Source organism: Siphateles boraxobius, unplaced genomic scaffold (assembly GCF_051911475.1).
Source record: "Siphateles boraxobius isolate OS27281-9 unplaced genomic scaffold, OSU_SipBor_1 22, whole genome shotgun sequence".
NCBI lineage: Eukaryota > Metazoa > Chordata > Actinopteri > Cypriniformes > Leuciscidae > Siphateles > Siphateles boraxobius.
In genome coordinates this window covers 36,922,968-36,946,822 of record NW_027508833.1, presented here as the reverse complement: position 1 = coordinate 36,946,822, position 23,855 = coordinate 36,922,968, and the positions used below count along the sequence as shown (strand labels likewise).

The following is a 23,855-nucleotide window of genomic DNA, read 5'->3' as shown; positions in this document are numbered from 1 at the left end:
TTGAATTATTATGCTTCTAATCATTGTCATGAGAAATCCCCTGATATTTTGATATCTTTTTTTATGAGTTCGTCTGAAGGTGACTCAGACAAGATGGGGGACTTTTTGGGGGGTGTTTCATATTGGAAATGTCCCTTGTTAGACATCAAGATGTATTTGCTGTAATTATTGATGTCATCGTCTTGTATCCTGACACACACGATTAACAAATCATGATGTTCAACAAACAGAATGTTGACAAACAGAAACAAATACAAAGACAGTGATCCTGGGGCATCCAGCTGAAAACCACTCAAAAATAACAAGGAAGTGGTGAAGCGGGAACGGTTTCAGGAGAAATACTTTACAAAACAATGAGGTGAGACTTTCCATTCTAAAACGAGAATTAAAGAACCACCTAGTATTTTAAGAGTCTGTAAAACCTGTATTAGGGACTCACATGTATTGACTGCTGTGTTTATTGTGGTTAAAAAGCCCTGAAATGTAAACCAAAAAATTATTTTACTTTCTTTCTCAAAGTTGAAGTGTCTATTTTAAGTGCCACTTGCATCACTAAATGGAACTTCCAACACAAAAACTGTTTTCGAACAGGTTTCCCGAACAATCCTCTGTCTTGTACCATTGGTTGGCCAAACAAATAGCCCCGCCCACAAACTAACGTCATTTGTTTGAATGAATGTTGTTGTTGGGCTAGTCAAACAAAAGCATTTAGTTTTGTTTTAGTAGTAGCACAGAGCTGCAGTGTTAATGCTATTTTTAGGGATATCGACCCTTATAAATAGCTTACTTATATTTACATATTAAAGGTGCTCTAAGCGATGTCGGGTGACGTCACTTCTTTTTGACGTTCAAAGTATTGTCAAACAAAACGAAGACCATCCCTCCTCCTCATCCCGACTCCTCCCCCTCCCTTCCGTGCCCATACAAGGACGCAATAATAATAAGATAACTTTAGCTTCGCGTTTCCCAGTGAGCATAAACAACGGCTCCGTCGTAAACAAATTTAGTCAAAGTTTTCAATAGCCTATAAAATGAACATTCAAATTCATAACAAACAGTAGGTGAAAACAATCATTCACACAAACTGTCGCCCTACTGTGAGTTGGCTTGATCATTTATAATCGATCGCTAGCTGCTAGAAACCTAAATGTTGTATTCACCAAAGTTAGCGCTAAATGCATAGTTCTGGCTAATTATATCCTTATGTTGGTTAGGCGAACATGAACGTCCTAAAAATTGATTTACCACCTGTCCAGCAAAAACAGAGCTACCTTGTTGTCGGATTGGAAGCCCGCCGGTGTTTTGACGATTTGTGCTGCCTTGTCGAAAAATGCTACCGTAGCGCGAATCGATAGCAGAGAATGTCAATTCATTCTCTATTGTTTCCATAATGGTGTAAATCTCACAATATTATGACATCGTTATTTCATTTAAATCAGGGTAAGTGTATGGGGAGCATATTTTGATATTTTAAATGAACTAGCAATTATCACATTTGATATAACAAGTAAAAATGAAATTATTATATGAAATACAATTATGATCAAATTCAAAGTTATGAGTACTGTATACTGTACTGTTTTTATTTTTAAAACGGTGTGAAAAGTAAAAATTATCATCAAATATTCATCTTTGACCGGTCAAAGTTTCCTCCAAGTCTCCACAGCAAGGATGCATTGATTTATAGGCGTGGTAAGCAGAAGAAAAATTAGTCTGCACTAGGGATGGGCATGATCAATCAACGATCGATTATTGATCACTAAGAATTTCGTCGATCACGTTAATTTTTTATTGATTATCATTAAAGGGTAACTAAACCCCTGGTCAAAGCCTGACTCCACCCACTGGCAATATTTGAAAAATGCTGGAAAAGTGGGCAGAGCCCAGCGGAGATAGTGGCGACGAACCGAGGGCGGGGCTGAGCGGGGGGGCGTGCACCTGAGACCAGCAGTGACAGCTGCTGTCAAACTAGCTAAAATGGAGTGACGCAAGTAGCTTTGCGACAGAGCGGTCACTTGAAGTCGAGAACTTTTCTCCCCCACCTTCACCTGAAGTGGAGGAGGGTGAAATGTCTGTGGACACCAGCTCAAACTGCGGTCTTAACTCCCGCATCGCGATCGGCATCCGATTATTCTTATATTCAGTCATTTTGAGGTAATTTTTTCCAGGATTATTATTACTATTACGTTAATTATATTTCGCTGCTATGTGAAAAAAATAATCAGCAAATTGCGCCGGCGCGTTTGTCGACACCAGAGGATTAACTTTAGCCCAATAAGAAGGAACATAAATTGTGATTAAAATATATGCTCACTCACATCATGACGCCGCTGCGGTGGTGGAGTTCATGCAGGAAGAGGTATGAAGAGCAGCGTTTGGCAGCGCGAGCTGTGTGGAGAAGCCCATTTCCACCTCCATTTAGTTGGAGAAGCAATCCCACGTAAAATGCAGGTTGCACTCTGGAGCGATAGGCGAGATTAACTACCTAGGCTACACAAAATAATCTAAATAACTATATAAATGCTATGCTAACTAGATGCTAATATATACAGTATCTATCATGATCGTTTTCAATACTTCTAATTCCAAGTCCTGACTCGCTACAGTAGTTTTGACGGAACCAGATGCTTTTATACCAGGGGCTGCCAAGGGCGTGGTGAGCTCGCACCAAGGGCGTGACAGAGTGACGTCAGAGAGTATTCCTACTGCAGGAGCTTTCCGTTTAACCTGAAGAGGGCAGCACTCAGACGTTTTTACACCATATATTTGAAAATTAAAACACTTTATACCCAAATGTCAAAAAATTTACTCGAATCAATGAACAGCATTTATGAAGCTCCATTCTTACAGATAATTAACTAAAAAAAGTTGTTTTAGTGTTTAGTTACCCTTTAAACTAATCCTGCTGCGTGGTAGTGTGAGTGGAAAGTGAACGTGTTCCCCTGGCTGGTCAAGTTAGCGCGGAGGTATGGTACCTGTGCATCCCGGCAACGTCAGTCCCCCCAGAGCGGGTGTTTTCAGCGGCTGGACTGAAGCCTTGTTTACACTCGACGCGTCCGCACGAGCGTGAAGGTGAGCGCGGCAAAAATGACGTCATTGCAGTATTCGGTGTTTCACAGGCGACTCAGCTGACTGCGCGCGCACCTCTCCAAACGGACGAGGCGTTTATACTTGACGCGCTCACCGTTGTGCTATTATGTGAAACGAAAGGGGGAGACTCGGAGTCATTCTCCTCTAAACCACCAGGAATCAGCAGTGAAGAAGTAGTTTGCCGTTTATTAGTAGTTTATTAATACCTGATTCATATTAAAAGAGTAATTAATGCAGTAGGTTTATTGTACTTTTTTGTACAAACTAGTTAAACAACTGAAGCCTTATTGAAGAGTGTTTAAACCTTAATTTCATCAGCAGGGCTTACTTCTGCTTTTGTAGGCTTATTATGTAAGCAGTTACTTTAGACAAGTGCAAACTGGGTCCTTAATGCAAATGTGATCCTATTCACAAAATGAGAGGCTTTTATGGTCGCCCATCAATGCAAATGTATCTGTGTATAGAAGGATCATAAACATGCTGGTACAGACGTACCAGTTCGGCCAGATTCGGCTCGAAGTCGTTCATCTTCGGATGCGGCGCCACGCGTGATGTTACAAAAAGTGCCGTGCACACCGCGAGGCGAAATGGGGTCTTGCGCACCAAACGCGCACGACCGCCCACACCGCAATGACGTCATTTTGCCGCACGCACATTCGCGCTCTTGCGGACGCGTCGAGTATAAACAAGGCTTAAACGAGGCTTGATGGTCAGGTTGCGTTCCCGTCTGACCCCAGATAATGTCATCAACATGCTTATCTTTCTCAACAAAAATCAGTAGACTGGTGAAGAAGTTGTATGTGAATTACTAGTTATTTTTTTATGAGGCTTTGTTAAAGGTGCAGTGTGTGACTTTTAGCGACATCTAGCGGTTCGGTTGCGAGTTTACACTAAGGGCTCAGCCCACCGCTCACCCCTCCCTTTCGAAGAAGCTACGGTGGCTAAAACGGGACAAACATCGTCGTCTGAGACGGCAGAGAATAGCCAGAGTAAACCAAGTTTCTGTACCACAGTCCATTACAAACCACATCATGGATAAAGTTTACAAAGCCATAGTCAGGTAAGGATCAAGGGTCTTAATACGTAATATAATAATAGTAATTAGTTGATTGTCTCACGAACGTAACCAGCATATTTCTCCCCACATAGCAAGCCCATAATACAGCGATGGAGAAGAACCACATGAAACTATGCAACTATATATTTCTAAAAACTATAACAGGGTAGTAAAAGTTTAGCTGGCTAATATGAGCTGTTACTGTGGCTGAGCTGGTTAAAGCGTTAAGCCTTGTTTATACTGGACGCGTCCGCATGAACCCAAAGGTGCGTGCGGCAAAAATAACGGGATTGTAACAGCGCGCGCCTCCGCATCCCCCTGGCTAGCTACTAGCTTTCTGCGGCTTCTCTTTCAAGGTAGTGACGAAACGCGCTCTGTAACGCTGTTTGTTCGCTGTCGGCTACGGTAGATACATGGCGTCACAATATGTCTACCTTCATAGAAGGGGATTCCCGCGCCTATGTAGATATAAATGCCTCATTCTAAGGTAATAAAAACATTACAGTTTATTAAGTAAGTTCTTTATACACCACTGAACACATAGTTATGGATGTCATATTGCATTTCTGTTAATAGATACTCAAAATTTTTACACATTGCACCTTTAAGCAGCCTAGCCTAATTGATTGTTACAGTAGGTAGGCTAATCTCTCTCACCCTTTTTCTCGACTCTTGGATAGGTTTGAGTTACATTTTGACAAAACATGTCAGATCTAAGTATTATTATGTTTTTGGTTAAGTTATCGTTTAATCTAATCGAGGAAAAACACGCTGTATTTTTGTATTTTCATTGCATTTTTAATTTATAAAAAGTTAAATAAATAATGAATTTGAATATAAAAATATTAATGATTAATCGATAGTCGATCGTTAATTCTCCTGACGATCGACCAAGAAAATTTAATCGAATGCCTATCCCTAGTCTGCACATGCGCATAACCAGTAAGTAGCACATCTCGATGGGTAGCATGAATCGTCAGAACACCGGCGGAGTTCTTGCCAACTTTCGAAGGCTTCTCCGATGTAAATTCGGGACTCCGCGCGTTTCTTATCCTTTTCCCTCTTTGCTGTTTGTTCATCGGAACGTCGTTTCTTTGGTCGTGTGTCGGCCATGTCAAACTTAAAGAGAGTATAATTCAAACTTCTCTCTTCATGCTTCTCTCTCCTCCACACCCCCCTTTATGTGTATGCACACTAACCCCCCAAATCCTTCTTTGGCTGGAACAGTTTATGTTTCGTGGCGCGGGTTGCTATTGTTTGTTTTTGTTGCCGTTTGTGGAGCCTCGGGTGTCTACAGAGACCGCGTTTTTATACGGTGTGTCTAGGGGACAGGCAGCTAGCGGATAGTGAGGAGATGTTTGCTGTATGTGACAAAAAATTTTTTGGCCTAAAAAACGCGTGACATCGCTTAGAGCACATATAATCTGGGATAGTAAAACATTTTAACAGAGGAAAAAATTACCCACTTCAGCCCTAAACCATCAATGGCTGTGAATCCAGACGAGACGCAAACGAACGACGTTGAAGGCAGATGCTCTTTGAGCTGCCAGACCTTTGTTGCTCGGTGGAAAACAATGAATAATTCTCTTTATGCCACATGTGGGTGTGAAATGGGGAGAGAAAATGGCAAGAGTATTATGTTTTCGCCAGATCAAACAGCCCTGCAAGCTCTTTATGATCACCCTTACTAACAAGGTACCAGCACAAAGGCAGAAAATCGCAGGAATGTTTGTTTGCATACCCAGTCCTAGACATCCTCAACCTCTTGCTAAGGTTACGCGCCAGTTTGTCTGTTTATGTGTGTGCGCATGTGTTTGGTTCCCTGGTAAGTGACAGCTGTGTCTCTTGTAAGACGTCTTGTTTCTTATCCCGGATAAACATCCTCTATTTGGCTGACGCTTGGATATTTGTCAATATGTCTGCTTTGATGGAATGCATTTTATCATCGTGTTATTTAACGACGTACTTTACCGTATGCAAAAGCTTCAGATTTTTTTTCCCCAAGGAATTAACATGGCATTTAAAGGGATATGCCAAAAAAGCTGTTTATTTACCCCTGAGTTTCATTATTATTTTGAACACAAAAGATAACTTAATTTTTTAAGTTTGATTGAGTTTTTTATGATGTTTTATAGTGCTTTTTCATCCTCTTTGAAGCATAAGAAAAAATATTCACTACTTGAAATTAAAAAGAGTGGTAAAAAAATTTACCTTTGTGTTCTACAGAAGATGGTAAGTCACTGGTTTGGAATGATAAGAGGGTCAATCAGTGACATTTGTGACAAAATTTTAGTTATATATCAAATTTATTTTAATTCAGAAATTAAAAACATGCTTATCATAGAATAAGTTTAATTAGGTCATCATTCATCAAATGTATGAACTGCACTTTTATATATTTCAGGGGAAAAAAACATTGAGAGTGAGCAATTGATGATATAATTTTCATTTTTTTCATTTTTTCGCCTTTAAGCCTTAATAAAGTTTTAGCTTTATAAAGGAGCACTGTAACCTCTCTTTCTTTGTCTGTCTCTCACTTGGTCTTGTTACCTAGGCACCAGTGTCTCACTAAAATAATTCTTCCTCCACTTTCCCACTTCCATCCGCTGGGCACATTCCCAGACCGCACTGGTGCCGGAGACAACCAACCACTGTATTACATGCACAACGGCGTTTGCATCCATCATAGGGCTGCCATTTCACCAATTAACTTACAACTTCATGACTGCTAGATAACTGCGTTTTTATGTCCAACTTTTTTTGATGACAACTAAATAAAGGAATTACAAAGAGTAGGCGTCCATCAGCAAAAGGCTGTAATCAATCCTAAGAGCCCCCTGCCATGATACGGGGTCTCGCCGAACACAACTGTGATGTAGAAACAGATCTAGACAGGAAGCTTTATTATTACAGAATGTGCCAGGAGGTGCAGTCACTCAATGAGAAAATGATGCAGTGTGTGTGTTTAGCGTGATTGGGTTTAGAGAGAGAGGAATCCAATAAAGAAAATGGAGAAGGCCTTGTGTAAAGTGTAGAGGGCGGGCTGCTCTGTAGTGTATTCATATTAAAGACTGCAACGCTGGGAGGGGAAGTGATTACTGTCAGTAACTCCACAGGAAATGTTGCATCTTACTGACATTTAGAAATCATTTCAGCAGCTGGGAACAATAAAAAAGTGAGATTGTGCAATAATTGGCTTGCCTCACAGGCTTACAAACGGGGGAGAAAAGGAAAAGGAAAGGAAAAAAAGCAATAATAGATGTTACCTCCATTTCCCCGCACACCCCCCGCTGCTTTAATGCTTTATCACTTGTGAGACACAAAAGTAGATTCTGTGTTTAACAAGCTTGGGTCGTGTGTGCAAATGTTTTTCGGGCCGTGTTTCAGGTGTGGAGGGGGAGAATCATGTTATTATTGGTATATTATTGGTATTTTGGGGTTCGGAGAAAGCAGGGAGTGAAGTTAAGGTGGGAAAATTATCATAGAATGTGCTTATTATATCAAGTTTCTATTTTATGCATCCCACAGATTTGTTTTGTGACATTTAGTTCTAAAAAGATAAAACTTTAAACTTGTATTTTTAAACTTGATTGGACATTGCTTAAAATCAAATTACAGGATATGCTGATTAATAAATGTCATTTAATTAGCCCCTAAAATAAAATAATTATTTTGTAAATTATTGTTAAATGCGAAAATATTGAATAAACATAAAGTTTTTGAGAAGTCAAAATGTTTTTTTTGTTTCTTTTATCACTGAGTATAAGTCTACTGGTTTATAATAGTCTGCATGCTTAAGGCCCTGTTTACACCTGGTATTAAGGTGCGTTTTCGTCAGTCCGATCACAAGTGGCGGATGCTAAATACAGGTGTAAACAGGGTCTAAAACGTTTTGAGCTTGTCCACTTTCAACCATTTCCAGAGGTAGTCGAAAATGCATTCCACCGGATTGCTTTCAAAGTGAAACTTTATGGGAAGTTTGCTATCCAGACTGGATTTAAACTTTGTCTGCCGAAGACCCAAGTTTGGTTTGAGGATGAAAAACGTACCAAGCACAATGTTCTTTTACCATTCCTGATTTCTAGCACGCACTCACTGGTCTTGCGGATATCAGAGCGTACACGAAAGCTGCTGCTTTACGTATGTTTTTCTGTCTTCTCCGGACGTGTTTATATATGTAAATTGTTCTAGCTTATTTGAAAGCCCATACATTTACCCACCCATAGACTCTCCCCTTGATAAAATCAGGAATTTTACATTAAACAGACAGAAAACAAAAGAGATGGATTAAAACACCAGGTGTAAACGGGAATGTGTCTCCCTCGTCTACTTGTGATCTGATCAGCCAAAATGCAGCAGGGCATAACAATAAATTTTTATTGACAAATAATTTGACAAAAGTGCTCCTAGAATGAATGACTTTTTCGAAATTTAGAAAAAGAGCTCTGTAGTGTAACTGTCTTGTATACCTCGAGTGCTCACACTATTTTAAGTATTCATTTGAAAAGCAGAAAAAGGGTGCTTTCCCTTGCTGTGGAGGAAAAGAGAAAGAAAAAGTAGAGGAAGAGGAAGACCTTGCTCTACCAAAAAGAAAGAAAAGAAAAGCAAAAGTTGTGTGGTGCAGAACACTCCGGAAGCCTGCTGCGCCAGATATAGCAGGTGAGCGCAGTCTTCCGGGAGACTTTCTCTTCTGTTACGGCTTTGAAGAGGAGTATCAAAAAGCTGCTCTCACACTCTTTCATCTCTTCTGGCCCGTGCCTCTGCTGGCCAGGTGTTTTACCCCAGAGGGCTTTCTCTAATCTCTCTCGCTCTCTCATTTCACTAAGCTCCTGTCCTTCCTTACAGCACCAGGTTTGATTCTCGAAATGACTGTATAGTCTGTATATAGATATGCATGTTTGTATACTGATTGTTATGGTGAGAGAAATCACAACTTTAACGTGGGTGGAATCAGGTGGCATTTAAAAGCACTGCCTGAACATGTGCTGAGAAATGACAAAGAGTGACTGATATGACAAGAGACAATGATGTATCATAAATACATGCACTGACAATGTTGACTATGTTTATCAGGGGGCATCTGCAGTGACATTTGAAGAGTGATGGTTTGAATGTCATTCTTTACATAATGCAGGATGGAAAGTTTCCGTTTCAAGGTTGTGATTGGAGATCAGATGCAACTTCAGCTTGTCTTTTCAGACATCAGAAGATCTGTATGAGGTGTTTGCTTTCCTTCACCATGAAGCAACATGCATGCCTCGCAAATCTCTGATCAGTCTGGTCTGTTTGGCTGGTTTTAAGGGGGTTTCTCTTATTTTTCAGTTATTCAAGCTAGGAAACCAGCTATCCATCCAGCTAAACACTAGCTTGGCAGACAGGGAGACCTAGAAAAGCTAAAACCAGCAATCCAGCGTACTGTCTTAACTGGTCTGCAGCCTGGATAAACTGGCTTTTTGCATGCCAAGACGGTGCTAAGCTCAAAACGCATTTGAAAGACCAACCTGAAAGGCTTGGAAACCAGCAAGCCAGCTTAGTTTTATCAGCAGGGAGACTCAACTCACAATTGATTCAAGTTTGATGTTAGCATGTTGCTAAGCTAATTACATAAAAATTCATATAGCTCACACAAATATTAGGTCAAATTTAACAATTTATTTAATACGAATGAACTACTTTATCAATATCTTTCTGGATTTTATGAAATGTAAGTAATAAATTGTATATTTATACTCTTACACATTTCTAAGTTTTCATAAGTTTGTCACAATGTAGTCGCCTTATCTGTAAATGAAATATTAAAAAACTATAATAGTATCTCAGTAATACTAAAATAACTGTTTAGAAGGCTTCATATGGTTAGTGCCATTAATCCGGATGCATTTCAAAACGGGTATCGTTTCAAAACGTTCTCCGTCCACACTAGTGTTTTCCAAAACTTTCTCAACCAAGCGCTAAATTCACCTTACTGCGTATGCTATCCTTCTGGCAGGATTATTTTTTTAAAGAAATATATCTCACCATTCATTGATGCTTCCAGGTCGCATTCAGTCACCATTATATCTATGGTCTAAAACGCAACAGCTCACATGTTTCTGTCATTTTTGCAAGACTGCGATATGAAGAGTGTACAAAGTAACATATCTTTAGCAACAGAGTGGAAGTGAATGGCACATAACAGTCACAATAGCAATAATATCTCAATATGCCTCACATGACTAAACATGCATCATTGTTTTCAAATACCTCAGTTTTCACAGTCCACACTACAAAGCGAAAACTACGTTTTCAAATGTATCCATTTGGGAAAGCGTCTTCATGTGGACGGAAGGCCAAAAAGGAAAGAAAAATAAGATGCGTTTTCAAACGAAAATGTATTAGTTTGGACAAGGCCTTAAAATGTTGCCTAGGCAGGCAGCTCACAACATTTTGGAACAGATATGTAGTTTATGTGATATTTTGCATATTGTGTTTTTGACCATTAGAAGTGCAGGTATATCCTCCCATTCATATTTGAATTATGCGTGAATAAGTGCTTTACAATTAAGTAAAACCTCTCCTCATGGACATCTGGAACAAGATAACTACATGTTCTAATAAATTATCAAAATAAAACGCATCACTTATACTATCGTGATTATATGACACTGTGGCACATGAGAGCTGTTTTTGAATATCTGGTCATGCCGCTCCCGCGGCGGACCATTTAGCAGTGGCACGGTAATATATAGCTGACTGTAAATTAGTCATAGGGGAGTACAGAGACTTGTTCAGGTGGGCCGCTCTTGTCAGTTAAACCACAAAGATAATGAGACCATAAAGATTCACCTGCACTCTGCCTGGGCCATTAGTGATGACATCACACCTGTGGGACACAAAAAAAACAAGCGGTGACGGTCAGACTGCAAAGAATGGCCAATTAAAGTGTGATTTCAGACCCCTGCCAGGGAGGAAGGGAGCGCAAGGGGGGAAAAAAGCTGATGTAGAACGAGACAGCCGGTGGTGAGAGAGTGACTGTGAGTGAGAGAGTGGGCGTGTCGTGTCTGTCAGCTGTGCTTGGCTTCGTCCTCCCCCTGATCAGCGCTGGCCCAGCCCGCCGGTTTCCAAACAAACTCGCCGGAACATGTTGCGTGCTCGGCCGTCCCTGCAGGCCCCCCTGCCGCGCTCCAAAGCTGCCGGCCACAATGCAAGCAGGTGGCCGTGCCGCCTCGCTCAAAGAACGGGCATGCTGAGTGGGTGTCAGGCGACAGAAAAAAAAACTTCCAAAAATCCCCACTGACCTCCAGCCTTGCCTGCGCTCGCCAAAAAACGGCGACAGCAGTTTTGGGTTGTTCGCTTTTTTTTCTTTCGCTTTTTGTGCGGCGGCGTATTGTGCGACACAAGCACGAGTTGTCATTTACTCAGCTTGTTGTGGCGAGCGGGGGTTTCGTTCTCCTTTTCATGTGTGCTTCAAAATGAAACTTGCAGGCCTGGGCCAGTAGCCTGACTCAGAGGGTAATGTGAGGAGCACATGAGAGGAGTTGTAACTCTGTTAACTGATTTTTCCTCCTCCGTCGTGGTGGCAGGTGCAGAGTTCAGGCAGCTTTAGAGACAACAGCAAGCAGGTGATTTCCACCCTGACTCACACTCGCACTGTCTGATTCCCCATCTGATCACGGTATCTCTCATCATTCAGACAGTTTTGTTTTTTCCGCAGTTGAGGCAACCGCCACTTTACCACAGTACTTTAGCGTTTTGATTAATCAATCACACTGAGAGACTGAATATATTTGAAGTGACACCTGCTGAAGCTTCTAACTGTCCAACACTGATCCGTTTATATGCAAAACTACAATATGCTATAAATCAAGACTAGTTGGTGGGTTGCCTGAATAACTAGATGACTATCTGACCTTGAAGGGATATTACATCCAAATATTAACATTCTATCATTATTTTCCCACCCTTATTATGAGGAAGATATTTTGAAGAATTCTATTTGAAGAACTATTTTTGTCCATTTACTGAAAATCAATGGAGTCCAAAGCACCATTGGATCCTACTGACTTTTAATGTATTGACACAAAATATTTTGTCTTTTTTGTTACTAAATGATGACTGAATTTTAATTTTTTTAGTGAAATTTTCATTTAAAGAAGTCTGTATGATTAGTCCAGTTTTGGGTTTACTTGACCCTGAATGGACATGTTTCTTTTTAACGTTCTTGCATTTAAAAACCGCTAGAGAGAGTGCAATGGAATAACAAAATAAGTTGGACTAGTTTTAAAGTGACCAAGAAAACAATATGGACAATTCTTATTGTTTTTATGGAATCATGAAGTTTATTATAAATTATTAGATGAGGATGATATAAATAATTGAGGACAGGACCATTATATGCTGGATTTGCACTCACATGAGATTTTAGCAATTAACACCTAAGTTCCATACTTAAAAGCATTTTAAATAGCACATTAAAATAAAACACTTGGAAAAATAATACCTTAAGAGGTTGGGCCTCATCTTTTTATTTTACCTCAGATGCATTTTCTTTGTGTCACTCACGGAGAGCACAGAAATGACCGCTCGAAAGACAAACAAGGTGCTGGAGTATTTTGAATTAGAAATAAAACAGAAAAGTTTTATGTAAGCTGTGCCATTTCAAACTTGGCATAATTCCACTAAAGCCATACTTAACCATATTCAGCACGTGCGTGTAGGTGTGATAACCGAAGCAAGCAAATGCCCATCTCATATTCACTTTACCTCCGAAAGATAACTGAGCATCAGAATCAGAATGAGCTTCATTCGCGTTTAGCGACATTTGGCGTTTAGCGACATTTATTATTGGATTTTACTGTTTGATTTATAGATTGAGTGCTCAAATGGATCATATATACACAAGTATTTAGAGGTTTTTTTACTTATAGACTAGTCGTTTAAAAAACATCTGTTTAAGCGACTTTCAAATTAGTCAATGCGCACATCCCTATTCACAACAAGTAAGAAATGGGAGAAAAGATTGCCTTTTCCATTTCATGCCGACTTTAATTTGACATAGTTTCTCAAAAATGCATAATTTGTGGCAGGATGATGAAAAAACTGTGTGAGATGCAATGTAACATTTTAAAGATGTCTGAGATTGTGTATGGTTTTTACTTGTCTGGTAGTGTAAAGGGATACAAAGATGTTTTTCAGAAAGTCTTAGCATGAAAACTGTCTAATCTAACCATAGCATAGCATATAACTTCTGCTACAAACATCAAAACTGAATCTAAGGACCAGATTTACTAAACAGGGCAAATTGGCGTGAGAGTAATTCCAAAGAAGCGCCAATGAGAGTGGAAAATTCTGCACGTGATCTACTGATGACGCACAACTTAAAGAACAGAAGCAGCCGTATAATTTCCATATGACCAATGCAATTTACCAAGAGCTGCACAAATTGGCATCTGGCTAAAGACATTCTTTTTTTGGGCGGTAAATAATGACACAAATACAAGTAAAGTGACTAACACACACCTTATTAACAACCTTCACATTGTGTGATTCATTTAAATACTCTCCTCCCATAAATGTAGCTTCTGAAAGAGAAACTCCTACAAATGCATATGCAATAAGGTCAGCTCCAAAAATGACTGTCCACACCTTTTCAATTTACATTTTTCACTGTGAGTCTTTAGTAAATCCTGACAGTAGTTTTTTAACATCAAAATAGGGTTTGTGCTGGTGCAAGCTGTTAGTAAATCTGGCCCTAGATCTTGGCTAATCCTCTAGTCGACCATCGTGATCCAACCCTAGCAGGTTTAGCAGCTTCAGTTTAGCGCCCACTTCCTGTTCTCATCCGCAAGGTCAAAAGTCTTCATGTGACAGCCCTCGTTTTCAACACTATTGTGCTGTGCGTGGCTTTCTAAGCTTCCTGGCAATGGGAACAAAAGCCCATATTGGGTTCTTTATACACATTTTTACACCATTGTCACTTTGAGCCAAGTGTCATGCAGAATTCTGCAACATTGTTCTGCAATACACATGGAGAAGAACAAATGCGATAGAAAGGAGAAGACATGATTTTCCTCGGAGAGACACAATTTGGCTGCCCGTGAGCCAGTCCAAAAATAACAAAGAACAAAGAGGGATAAATGAGAGCATTTTGAACACAGGCTACTGGCTTGGCAGAACAGGCGGGGGATGAGGAGCGCCCGTCCGCACATCTGTCCACGCAGCACGGGGTTCCAGAGACACCCACCCGAACGGGCTTAACCTTCCCTCTCCCACACCACCTGTTCATTAGCATGGGCCCCCCTGCCGAGCCACAGTCATTTTCACTCCCCTCTTTTCCCCCTCTTTTCTCTTCTTTCTCGATGGCGGGAGCGGAGAGCCTCTGGGACGATGGTTTTCAGTAGCGTAATCTACCATCTGATTCAGACCATGATGGTTGAGGCCAGCGTCATGGAGAGATATGGCCAACTTTATTGGACAAGGGGAAAAAGGACCTGATGAATGGCCTCCAAATGTGTTCTCCCTCAAATTGTCGGAAGTTTTAAATTTTCCATAGCTCTCCGCATCAATCAGAGCTGGCCCATTTTTTATCTCTGCACGCCTTCATTAGAACAAGAGAAAGACTGGTATTAATCTCATTGTTTTGTGCCAGGGGATGTCCTTGAAAACCGGCACATAGCGGCCCACGACTCCACCATTAGGCCTATTGTAATATTCGCATTGTAACAGGACCAGTACAGCACGTCCAAGATTCCCATAAACGCATTTGATCCCTAACAGCCCTAACCGTATTAAGGATCATTTTATGTTTTTTTACGCAAGCAATTCTGCCAGTGCGATCATGGAGGCGAGGAATCTTGATTTACAGTGGAAATTAATAGGCAGGTCTACTCATTAAACGCAAAAGCACAGTTAAACAAACACGAAGCCTTAATGATTTCAATCTGTCACCCCCAGCCCCAATTACGCAGCACCCCACTAACAGTCGCGGCCCCCTGGTCGCCCTGCGTTCTGCTCCTTTGGATTGCGTAGAAATCCCTGACATCCTCCCCTGACTCCCTAATTGCTTTTCCTCAGTGCCCTGGCGATGATAGGGACGACTGGGTGACAACATCTCAATTTCTACAAACCCCCACCACCCCACCCAGATCCTTCCGTTCCAATTACCACTGATGTTTTTTTCCCCACTCTGCACATCCCCATATTAAATTTAATTTCCTGAGAGCCTGCCAAGATTCAGAATCCAAGGCCGTTTCACTTGAGTCTCCAAGCAGGTTGGAAATGAGGAAAGAGAACCGCTGTTCGGATGAAGAAGGAGATGTTATTTGGACAGCGTGTAGAACTGTAAGACCATCAGCTACGTATCGCATTTCGCCGAATTTAACCATTCATCATGGTTCACTAGCAATGAGAGAAACTATGAAAGTAAACTGAATTAATTGTCATTAAAATGGTCAGTATTAAAATTGGTAAGTAAAGTCTGCCCTCCTTGTTTATGTCCATAGTTTACATCCCTCTTTTTTTGATAAACCCTCCCTCTTGGCCCTGAATGTCAAGTTTGACAAGTATTTCTTTCTCACTCTTTTTTTCTTCTTCTAAGACACACCTCAAAGCGTTTCTATTACACTTTTCACTATATAGATCACTTGTATCTTTTGTAAAAGATCTAAAACATACTTGCTTTTGATAAAACTGTCATATTTATAAGTGGAAAGAGACAAAAAGTGATAAGCAGAGGCACTGAGGAATGTTTGATATGATAGTAAAGGTGGCAGTTACGCTTGTACAATTGCAATTATTCCTCTATAAACACACAACCCCACGCAATTTACTGCTCTCTGGGCACATAACAATAAATATGTAAACCTTTGAAATGCATGGCGGTGTAGATAAGATAACTTACTTTACTGGGTGTTATTTTAAATGGTTCCCACAGCCCCTCATGTTCAAAGGTCCACCGTCTTAAACATCATACGTTCATAAAAGTCAGTGGGTTGATGTGTGACTAGCGTGAGATACACATTTTTATTTCATATTGGTGACATCATTTTTTCTAGATCCTTCCTGTTATGTAACATTTATATACTTTCTTTTTCTAAATGTCCATGAATTTTAAGGTATTATTATTATACTTTTGTTTTGGTCTTTTACGCAATTACTATTACATTTTAATAACTGTAGGCAATTTTGCAGGAAAAAGATATTCAGAAGTACATATTTCCAAGGTCTCTGTGCCACATTTCCTTTTATAATAATGTGTTGTATTAAAATGCTGTATTAATATAGTAATAACATCTAGTCTCTCCTACAACTTCCATCTTTGGGAAATTAAGAAAATGAGGATTAAATGGGTCACTTTTCAAAATGTGTTCATCAAAGTTACTTTTAATAAGAATCTCGTCATTCTACTGATTTCATTAGTTATTGCTGCAGTTAAAAAAAATATTAAGTGCAATTAAATAGCAGATTTTTTTAGCTAGATCTTTAAAGTATGATTTTGACATAGTACCTGTGGCAGGTGTTCAGTATGCGAGTGCTACTGAGAATGACTGGGTTAAGAAATTGATGGAAAATTACTTCTAATTAATAATATATCTTAAGCTAATTTCCCTTAATAATAAATTACTTGTTCCTTGTCTCTTGCATGGCCCCCATTGAAGTTTTGCTTATAGCATATTATATATCTAACACATATTCATATAATACAATATCATATATTATTGGACTTTGTAATGTTGCACAAGTAGGAAAACTGGATTAACTTTGGCAACAAATTTTAGTTAAGACTTAGTTTACTTCGAATTTAGTTGCCTCTTTTCTATAGCGGCAAGGAGGCCTTCATAAATTCTACAAGGTTTCTTATAACCAGACCTTTGACACGTACAGCACAGTATTATTATGTGCTTATTTTTATCTCGTCAATGAGCAAAAGCTCTGAAGAGAATAATCAATAGAGCAGCAGATAAAGATGAAAGCTGTTCAGAGATATTTTCTCCCACTGGGTGTCTCATGTCACAAGGGCATTGGACAGAGACCGGCTGGAATAATAGAAAATGAGCTTTTAAATTATTGTTATGGCAGTTTTATAGGGAGGTCAAATAAAAGGAAAGTGACTGACCCTTTGCATGAATGGGCTACAAAATAGGGCCTGAAACTCCTAAAATGAATATTTGATTAATTTGAGGTTAAATGAGATTCTTGACCTTCAGAAAACATTGATGGTCGAACTAAATATTACAGGAGCAATTTTAGAAACCCTGCAACCAATGTTTGGGGAAAGTCACAAGTTTTTTTTTTTTTTTTATTGTGTTTCTCATTTTTCTAGCAATTAACAGTAAATTAACATTAAGTTTAAATAGAAAAAAAATAAATCATTAAAAAAAGCCACATTAGGAAACAAGTAACACATTTAGCATAGTCCCTTGTTTGAACAAGTGTTGGTCTGTAAGTATTGTCTACCGCTGACAGCATGTGTAGGAAATGAAACGCCTATTACCATATCTGAATTTCAGCTCTGGAGGCTTCCTCTATGCCTGATACACAGTGATACGAAAAGGAACGACGGTGTCGGTTTTTCCGTATGAATTCCAGCGCTCTTCCTCGTCCGTCGACATCACGAATCAAACCTTCCAGGCCTCGGTTACAACTACAGTGTTTGAGGGCGGGTCAAAGTAGACATTGTTTGCTGGCATTATGCAAATCTGTTACGTTGTTATTACGTAGGTATGTAACAGGAAGTGAGTCTGGAATTGATGACGACTTGTTTCACAGGAGACAATAACGTGATTTGTCATGCAATTTGATCCTTAAAACTTTGCAGACCTTGCACATTCACAAAGAGCTATATTACACACTGCATGAAAGGTAATATTTGAAAAAGTTTCTTTAAGTCAAAATGGGATGAGAGTGATATGAGCAAACAGTTTTGGTTTTAGTGAGAACTCTGGCTGCTTAATTTTGGATGTATTGTAATCTGGCGACGGTTTTTGTGGGTAGGCCAATGAAAAGGCAGTTACAATAGTCAAGATGTCATTCCATGGACTAGTTATTCCAAATCCACCATGCAAAGAAAGTGCCAGTTGGTGCTGTTATGAGCTGTCGTACCACTAGGTAGTCAAGTTCTGTACCAACTTGCTTTTTTTCAGAGTAAATTTGAACTAAACAATAACTCAAATATTGTCAGATTCCTGAAAGCCTTACGCTCTACAAATCGAGATATGTTTTTTTCCTCTCCTCTGTGTGTTAGACTCATCCAAATGTACCCAACCATGCTTATGGATTGTTACCACACACCCTTTCAACACAACAATTTATTAATTACCAGTTACAGTTGCCTTTTAATTACAGACATCTCATTAGCGTCCTCAACTATCATACCAGCTAATCCCAGCTTTTTCCCACCCCATGCAGAAGCTTTCACAATGCCTCACGTCCGAATGGGACTTTAAACCCCCACCTGTGCATTATGACTTCAATAAACCTGTTATCAGCTCATGAAAGTGATGGCAAACAGGTGAGTGCAGATTCGCGATAAGTCAGCGGCTGAGATTAGCGTTGTTTCTCAGTGGTAAAAGGGCTCCCCACCACGATGCCAGAGCCCAGCCTGCGAATTTTACAGCACTCCAAAATCATTATTGGCAATTAGCGTTCGTCAGGGAAGACAGCAGCTGGATGTAATTACAGGTAGCCCCTCATTACTTGTGCATGTACTGAGAAAAAGCAGGGGGAAAAAACGAGCTGAAAGCTGCTGTTTACCGTTATTTATTTATTTTTACAGCAAAATGTTGTGCTACGTACAGTACCTCCATTGTGGTGCAATTATTGCAGGTGCAAAGAGAGGAAGGGAAATCTGGTATTTTGAAAGAATAAGGTTTGATATTTTTGCTGTAGTGTTTCCAGCTGCGATACGGTTTTCCGCGCAGGTATAAGACACAGATGGTTACGGCGTCTTTCCAATTATCCCTGAGTCAGACTTTGATTAGTACCTTTCAGTTGTTGTTTCGGGATTTTGTAATTACGTAATGAAAAATATACTATATAAAAATATAATAACATATAATTAAAAATATGTGATTGTTTCGAGCAGAACCAGTGCTAGATATGCTCGTAACCAGCCGTCTGGTGCGTTTAATGATGTTTACTGTGAAAACTGACAGAAAAAAAAAAAAAATCGAGGTTGGTGTGACCTGACGTGCTAAAGCACCAGTTGGAGCGAAAATGAATGTGTTTTTAAAAATGAGATAAATGACCACTTCAAAGGAGTTTACAGCACTCCCTGAAAACAGAGATCCGTAAAACACTCATCAGCAGAGGCGGCCCGTTCTAATCACCTCACCTGAGTATCATTTGGACAGTTTGCCACCATAGAGAGCTGTTACGTGCAGTTTCAAGGTGATCCAACTCATTAAATGCAGCATTTCTTTGGCATTACACTGCATTATCTCCAAACATTCCCTTCAAAAATGTCTTGCTTGTTCACTACATTTTTTTATCTTTTAAATGAAAAGTTCTAAAACATATTTCTGTCATTATGTACTCATCCTCATGTCATTGTGAACCGGTTTGTCTTCCTTTCTTCTGCCGAACGCAAAAGAGATTCTGAAAAATTTGAGTGTGCGTGTGCTCACTACAGCCAAATGTGACAGTATGTTTTTGGTGTGTGACATTGGGGGGCTTACTTTTTTTCTGTATGTTTTGGGTTCCCTTTTCTGTTGCATTAATACTTCTTTGACTTCTCTGGCATTTGCTGAGGTGTTTCAAGCTTCAAAATGTACACAAAAGGACCATATTTAAAGTCTTCTAAAATCATGGGATAGTATTGTGTGAAAAATAAACACATTTTTAACTTTATTTACAGAAAATATGTCCTAGTTCTATTTGGGTTGTCCATTAAGGTGTGGGCACATTAGCAACATTTCTAGCAGATTTCTGTTGGCCAACACGTGCATTTGCATGAACAACTTGAATGTTTTTTGTAATCTGTGTGGGAAAATTAAAAATAATTCCCAATCATGTCGATTTCTATTCAAACGGCTTAATTTCAGGGAAAATGTGACTGCCCTTTAACCTTTTTGACACGCACTATCACACGGTTGTGTTCACTTTAGGCTGGTCCTTGCAGCGTGTGACCACACTAGTGTGATTAGAACATTGCATCACATGATCAACTGTGAACAACAGTGCATCACATGATCAACTGATCAACTCAAATCCGTTTTTGTGCTTTGGCTGGCGCTGAGCCAAAACGAGACTTGCTCAGCACTCTGATAATCATATATCAGAACTGTTCGCTGTTTTCTACCGCATAATGTTTATTTTATGTTTCAGACATTTAAATACACATACCTACAAGAAACACTACACAATGATGATGTCTATAGAAGTGGCAATAATTCAAACATAATTTGACAACTTGTTTTAGTTTAGTCACGTCAGAATCGCATTGTGTTGGCAACTATATAGTTTACACTATTCTTCTCCCATTTTAACAGCCACTTACTGTGATGTCACATTACAAGCTTGACATATCCCCATGGAAATAGTAAGGTGATCTATTCTAAAATAATGGTCACCTTAAAGGGATAGTTCAACCAAAAATGAAAATTCTGTCATTTACTCACCCTTAAGTTTTTCCAAACCTGTATGAATTTATTTCTTCTGCTGAACACAAAAGAAGATATTTTGTAGACTATAGGTATCCAAACAGTTGATGGACCCCTTTGACTTTCAAAGTATAGAGAAAATAAGTCAACTTTTTGGTTACCGACATTCTTCAAAATATCTTCTTTTCGTGTTCATCAGAAGAAAGAAATTCATATAGGTTAGGAACAACTTGATGGCTAGTAAATGGTGACAGAATTTAACATTTTTGGGTGAGATATCTCTTTAAAAAAAAACTTACGCATGTAAGTGTTAACAGTTTATGAGAGAACTCTGATTCGTGAATATATTGTTCTTTTTCTGGGCGGTGTTTCCCAAAAGCATCGTAAGCCTAATAAGATTGGAGAACCAATCCCACCAATGGCTTTTTGAATTAAAAAAAAAAAAATCTGTTTGAATTGTATGGCTTGGAATCTATTGCACAAGAGTCGAATTAGCCTAATCACTTTTATGATAGGCCTAATATATATGTTATTGTGCTTTTAGAAGTTTGATTGCTTTAGTCCCTATTTATTGTAATTGCACAGAAAAGAGTGACCAGTATATTCAGAATATTTTTTTTTTTTTGTTCCACAGAAGAAAGGAAGGCATACACGTTTCCAAACAAACTATCACTTTAACTTTACTGTATGAGATCATTTCCACGTGTCCTGTTGGTTTTTGGAGCCAAATTCTGTTAGCTGTTATATCAAAGGTGCAGATTGCAGTCATTGAATTTCAACTTTCATGTTTTTATGCGGCGGCTCAGTAAGCCAAATACTTTTCCTGTGACTATTTCTATCCTTAGACATTTTTGACCGATTCTTGAGCATTAACCCGCTTTTAAAAACATGTTTTTGGCTACGACGTTTAAAATACTTGCATGATGAGCTCAAAGAATGGGTGTGTTACAGTATATATTTGTCATACATGTGATGCTATGGCCTTGCCTGGACCCCCTGTTTCATAGTTAATTAATAACATGTGAGCACAGCGTCTACATTAGCAACTGGGGGTTTGAATAACTGAATAATATTGTCCTTGGCCAGTGTAATACTGTATGTGATGACCCCAGTGACGCTTGGTGTTACGGTCAGCATGTTTCTAGCACCAGGGTTCAGACTGAATGGAACCTCAACATACTGTACAATTACTGTTAAAAGGATGTTGAGGAGTTGTGTGTGTAATTTGAGTATTTTCCTGTAAAATGTCGAACCATCCTTAAAAGCAGATATGTTTACTTGAGAAGCAAATCCAGTCTATTAACCAACGAAAATAAGAATATGCTATTATTGTTATTTAAATTAGTTTAAATTTAAATTTCAATACATTTATTTTGTAAAAAAAAAAAAAAAAAATACTGGACAAAAAACCCACTTACCTAATACTAAATTATTATTTTCATTAAATCCTACAACCACAGCAGTAATGCCATGTACATCTTGTGATCAATGCAATGCTTCGCATGAGGAGTCGAGGAAAGTCCTGATGTCGTGCAACCGAGGAGAGCGTTGTCTTCCACTCTTTCTCTCGAAACAAACTGAACTACCCATCAGGCTGGCTGGTGGACAATTTTGCGCATCTACTGCATTTCTCAGCTCCACTGTAGCTCAGCCAACACAAACACAAAGAGCAACTGTCACGTTAAAAATGTGAAAAAAAGGAAGAAGAAGAAATGTCTGTCTTTCTGGTTCATCTCGCATGTTCCGTTTCATATCATGCCACGGAAAGTTGGAACTGAATAAGAAATGACGCTTTTGAGGAAAGATCAAGTGTGTAACGATCTAACAGATGGATAGCTGACTAAATGAGCAGCTGATACATAGATAGTATTTATACATCGTGGCCAGTTAGATGAAGTGTTTTCGGTTATTTGAGATATAACTTGTGTAAAAATATTTTTGGATGAGAATCACCTCTGCAGTGTTATATATATTTAATCCCTTATTTAGCAATATTTAGTGTATATCATGCAAAAATAAGTTTTATGTTATTGGCTCGTTTTGCAAAAGTCTACATAGCTTTTATTGCTTTAGGTGTAAGCAGCATTCATCTGGCTATGCAATGATGCATATAACGACAACATTTAATTAAGTGAATTTTTTTTTTTTGCAATATATCTTTTGTTATATCTTGTAATAGATCGCAAAAAGCTATCTATTCTCGCTTTTTTGCAAACAATTGCAAAAAATTGTCAGACATTTTTTAAATGAGATCAGTAAATCTGTTCTTACTTAATGTTGCTTAAAAACATTCGAGCTCAAAGGTACTTATTTATGACTGAAATTATAGCTATTAAAAAATAAATAAATAAAATTCTAGGGCATGTGACTCTTTATACAGATGTTCTTGTTTCCATTGAAGCAATGTTCATTATTGAGAACATGAAGAACATCAGGTTTAACAAACATGATCTCATTACCTGTTTGGTGGCATACATGTGAAGGTTTGTGAACATACACCCACACACACACAACATTACATGATTCATAATAGCCTCTTGTGTTTGACATGTGCTGAATTACTGCATATTGCTATTTCACATATCAGACGTGGCTGTCAAGGCATGAGAAATACATTACAATGGATATAGCACTTCCAGAGGTCTGATCTTGCTTCATTCTGATGAATCATGTTGAAAGATACTGCACAAGACCAGAGCAAAGTTATACATCAATGCCTCTGTTTGCTGCATCCATGTGAAATTAGGCATGTGATTTTAATTATACCATTTGTTATGTATCCTTCTCATGTTTGGAATTGAGTTATATAAACTCCAGAGAAGTGTGGAGCGTAAACATCGCGAAAAGTAATTTTCAGCCTTTTTGTCTTGTTTTCCAGTATAAACATCCTTACAACAAGATTTGTGTAATTGTGCAAGATAATAAGACTTAATTAAAGGTATATTACCTGAAAACAAGTTTGGTGGACAGTTTTTCTTCCTTCCAAAAACTGTTAAATTTAAGCAAAATACATTTTCAGAATATCTCACGATCTGGTTTAAAGAATGTTTTTGCCTAAAAAAAAAAAAGATTATTGTGAGATAAAGTGTAAGACAAGAAATAAAGTCACATTACATCTTACAATTATCTTA

At 38.9% G+C, this 23,855-nt stretch overlaps 1 protein-coding gene across 2 annotated transcripts in view; it reads left to right on the top strand.

Annotated features, from left to right (window-relative positions):
• Window positions 1-279: 279 nt before the first annotated feature.
• The window catches only part of LOC143747331 (uncharacterized), a 111,408-nt gene continuing 87,832 nt past the window's right edge, over window positions 280-23,855 (top strand). For both annotated transcript variants that reach the window (XM_077240066.1, XM_077240067.1), the window contains exon 1: window positions 280-358. In XM_077240066.1, coding sequence (XP_077096181.1) covers window positions 354-358 — 5 coding nt within the window. In that variant the 5' untranslated portion in view covers window positions 280-353. The remainder of the gene's footprint in view (window positions 359-23,855) is intronic.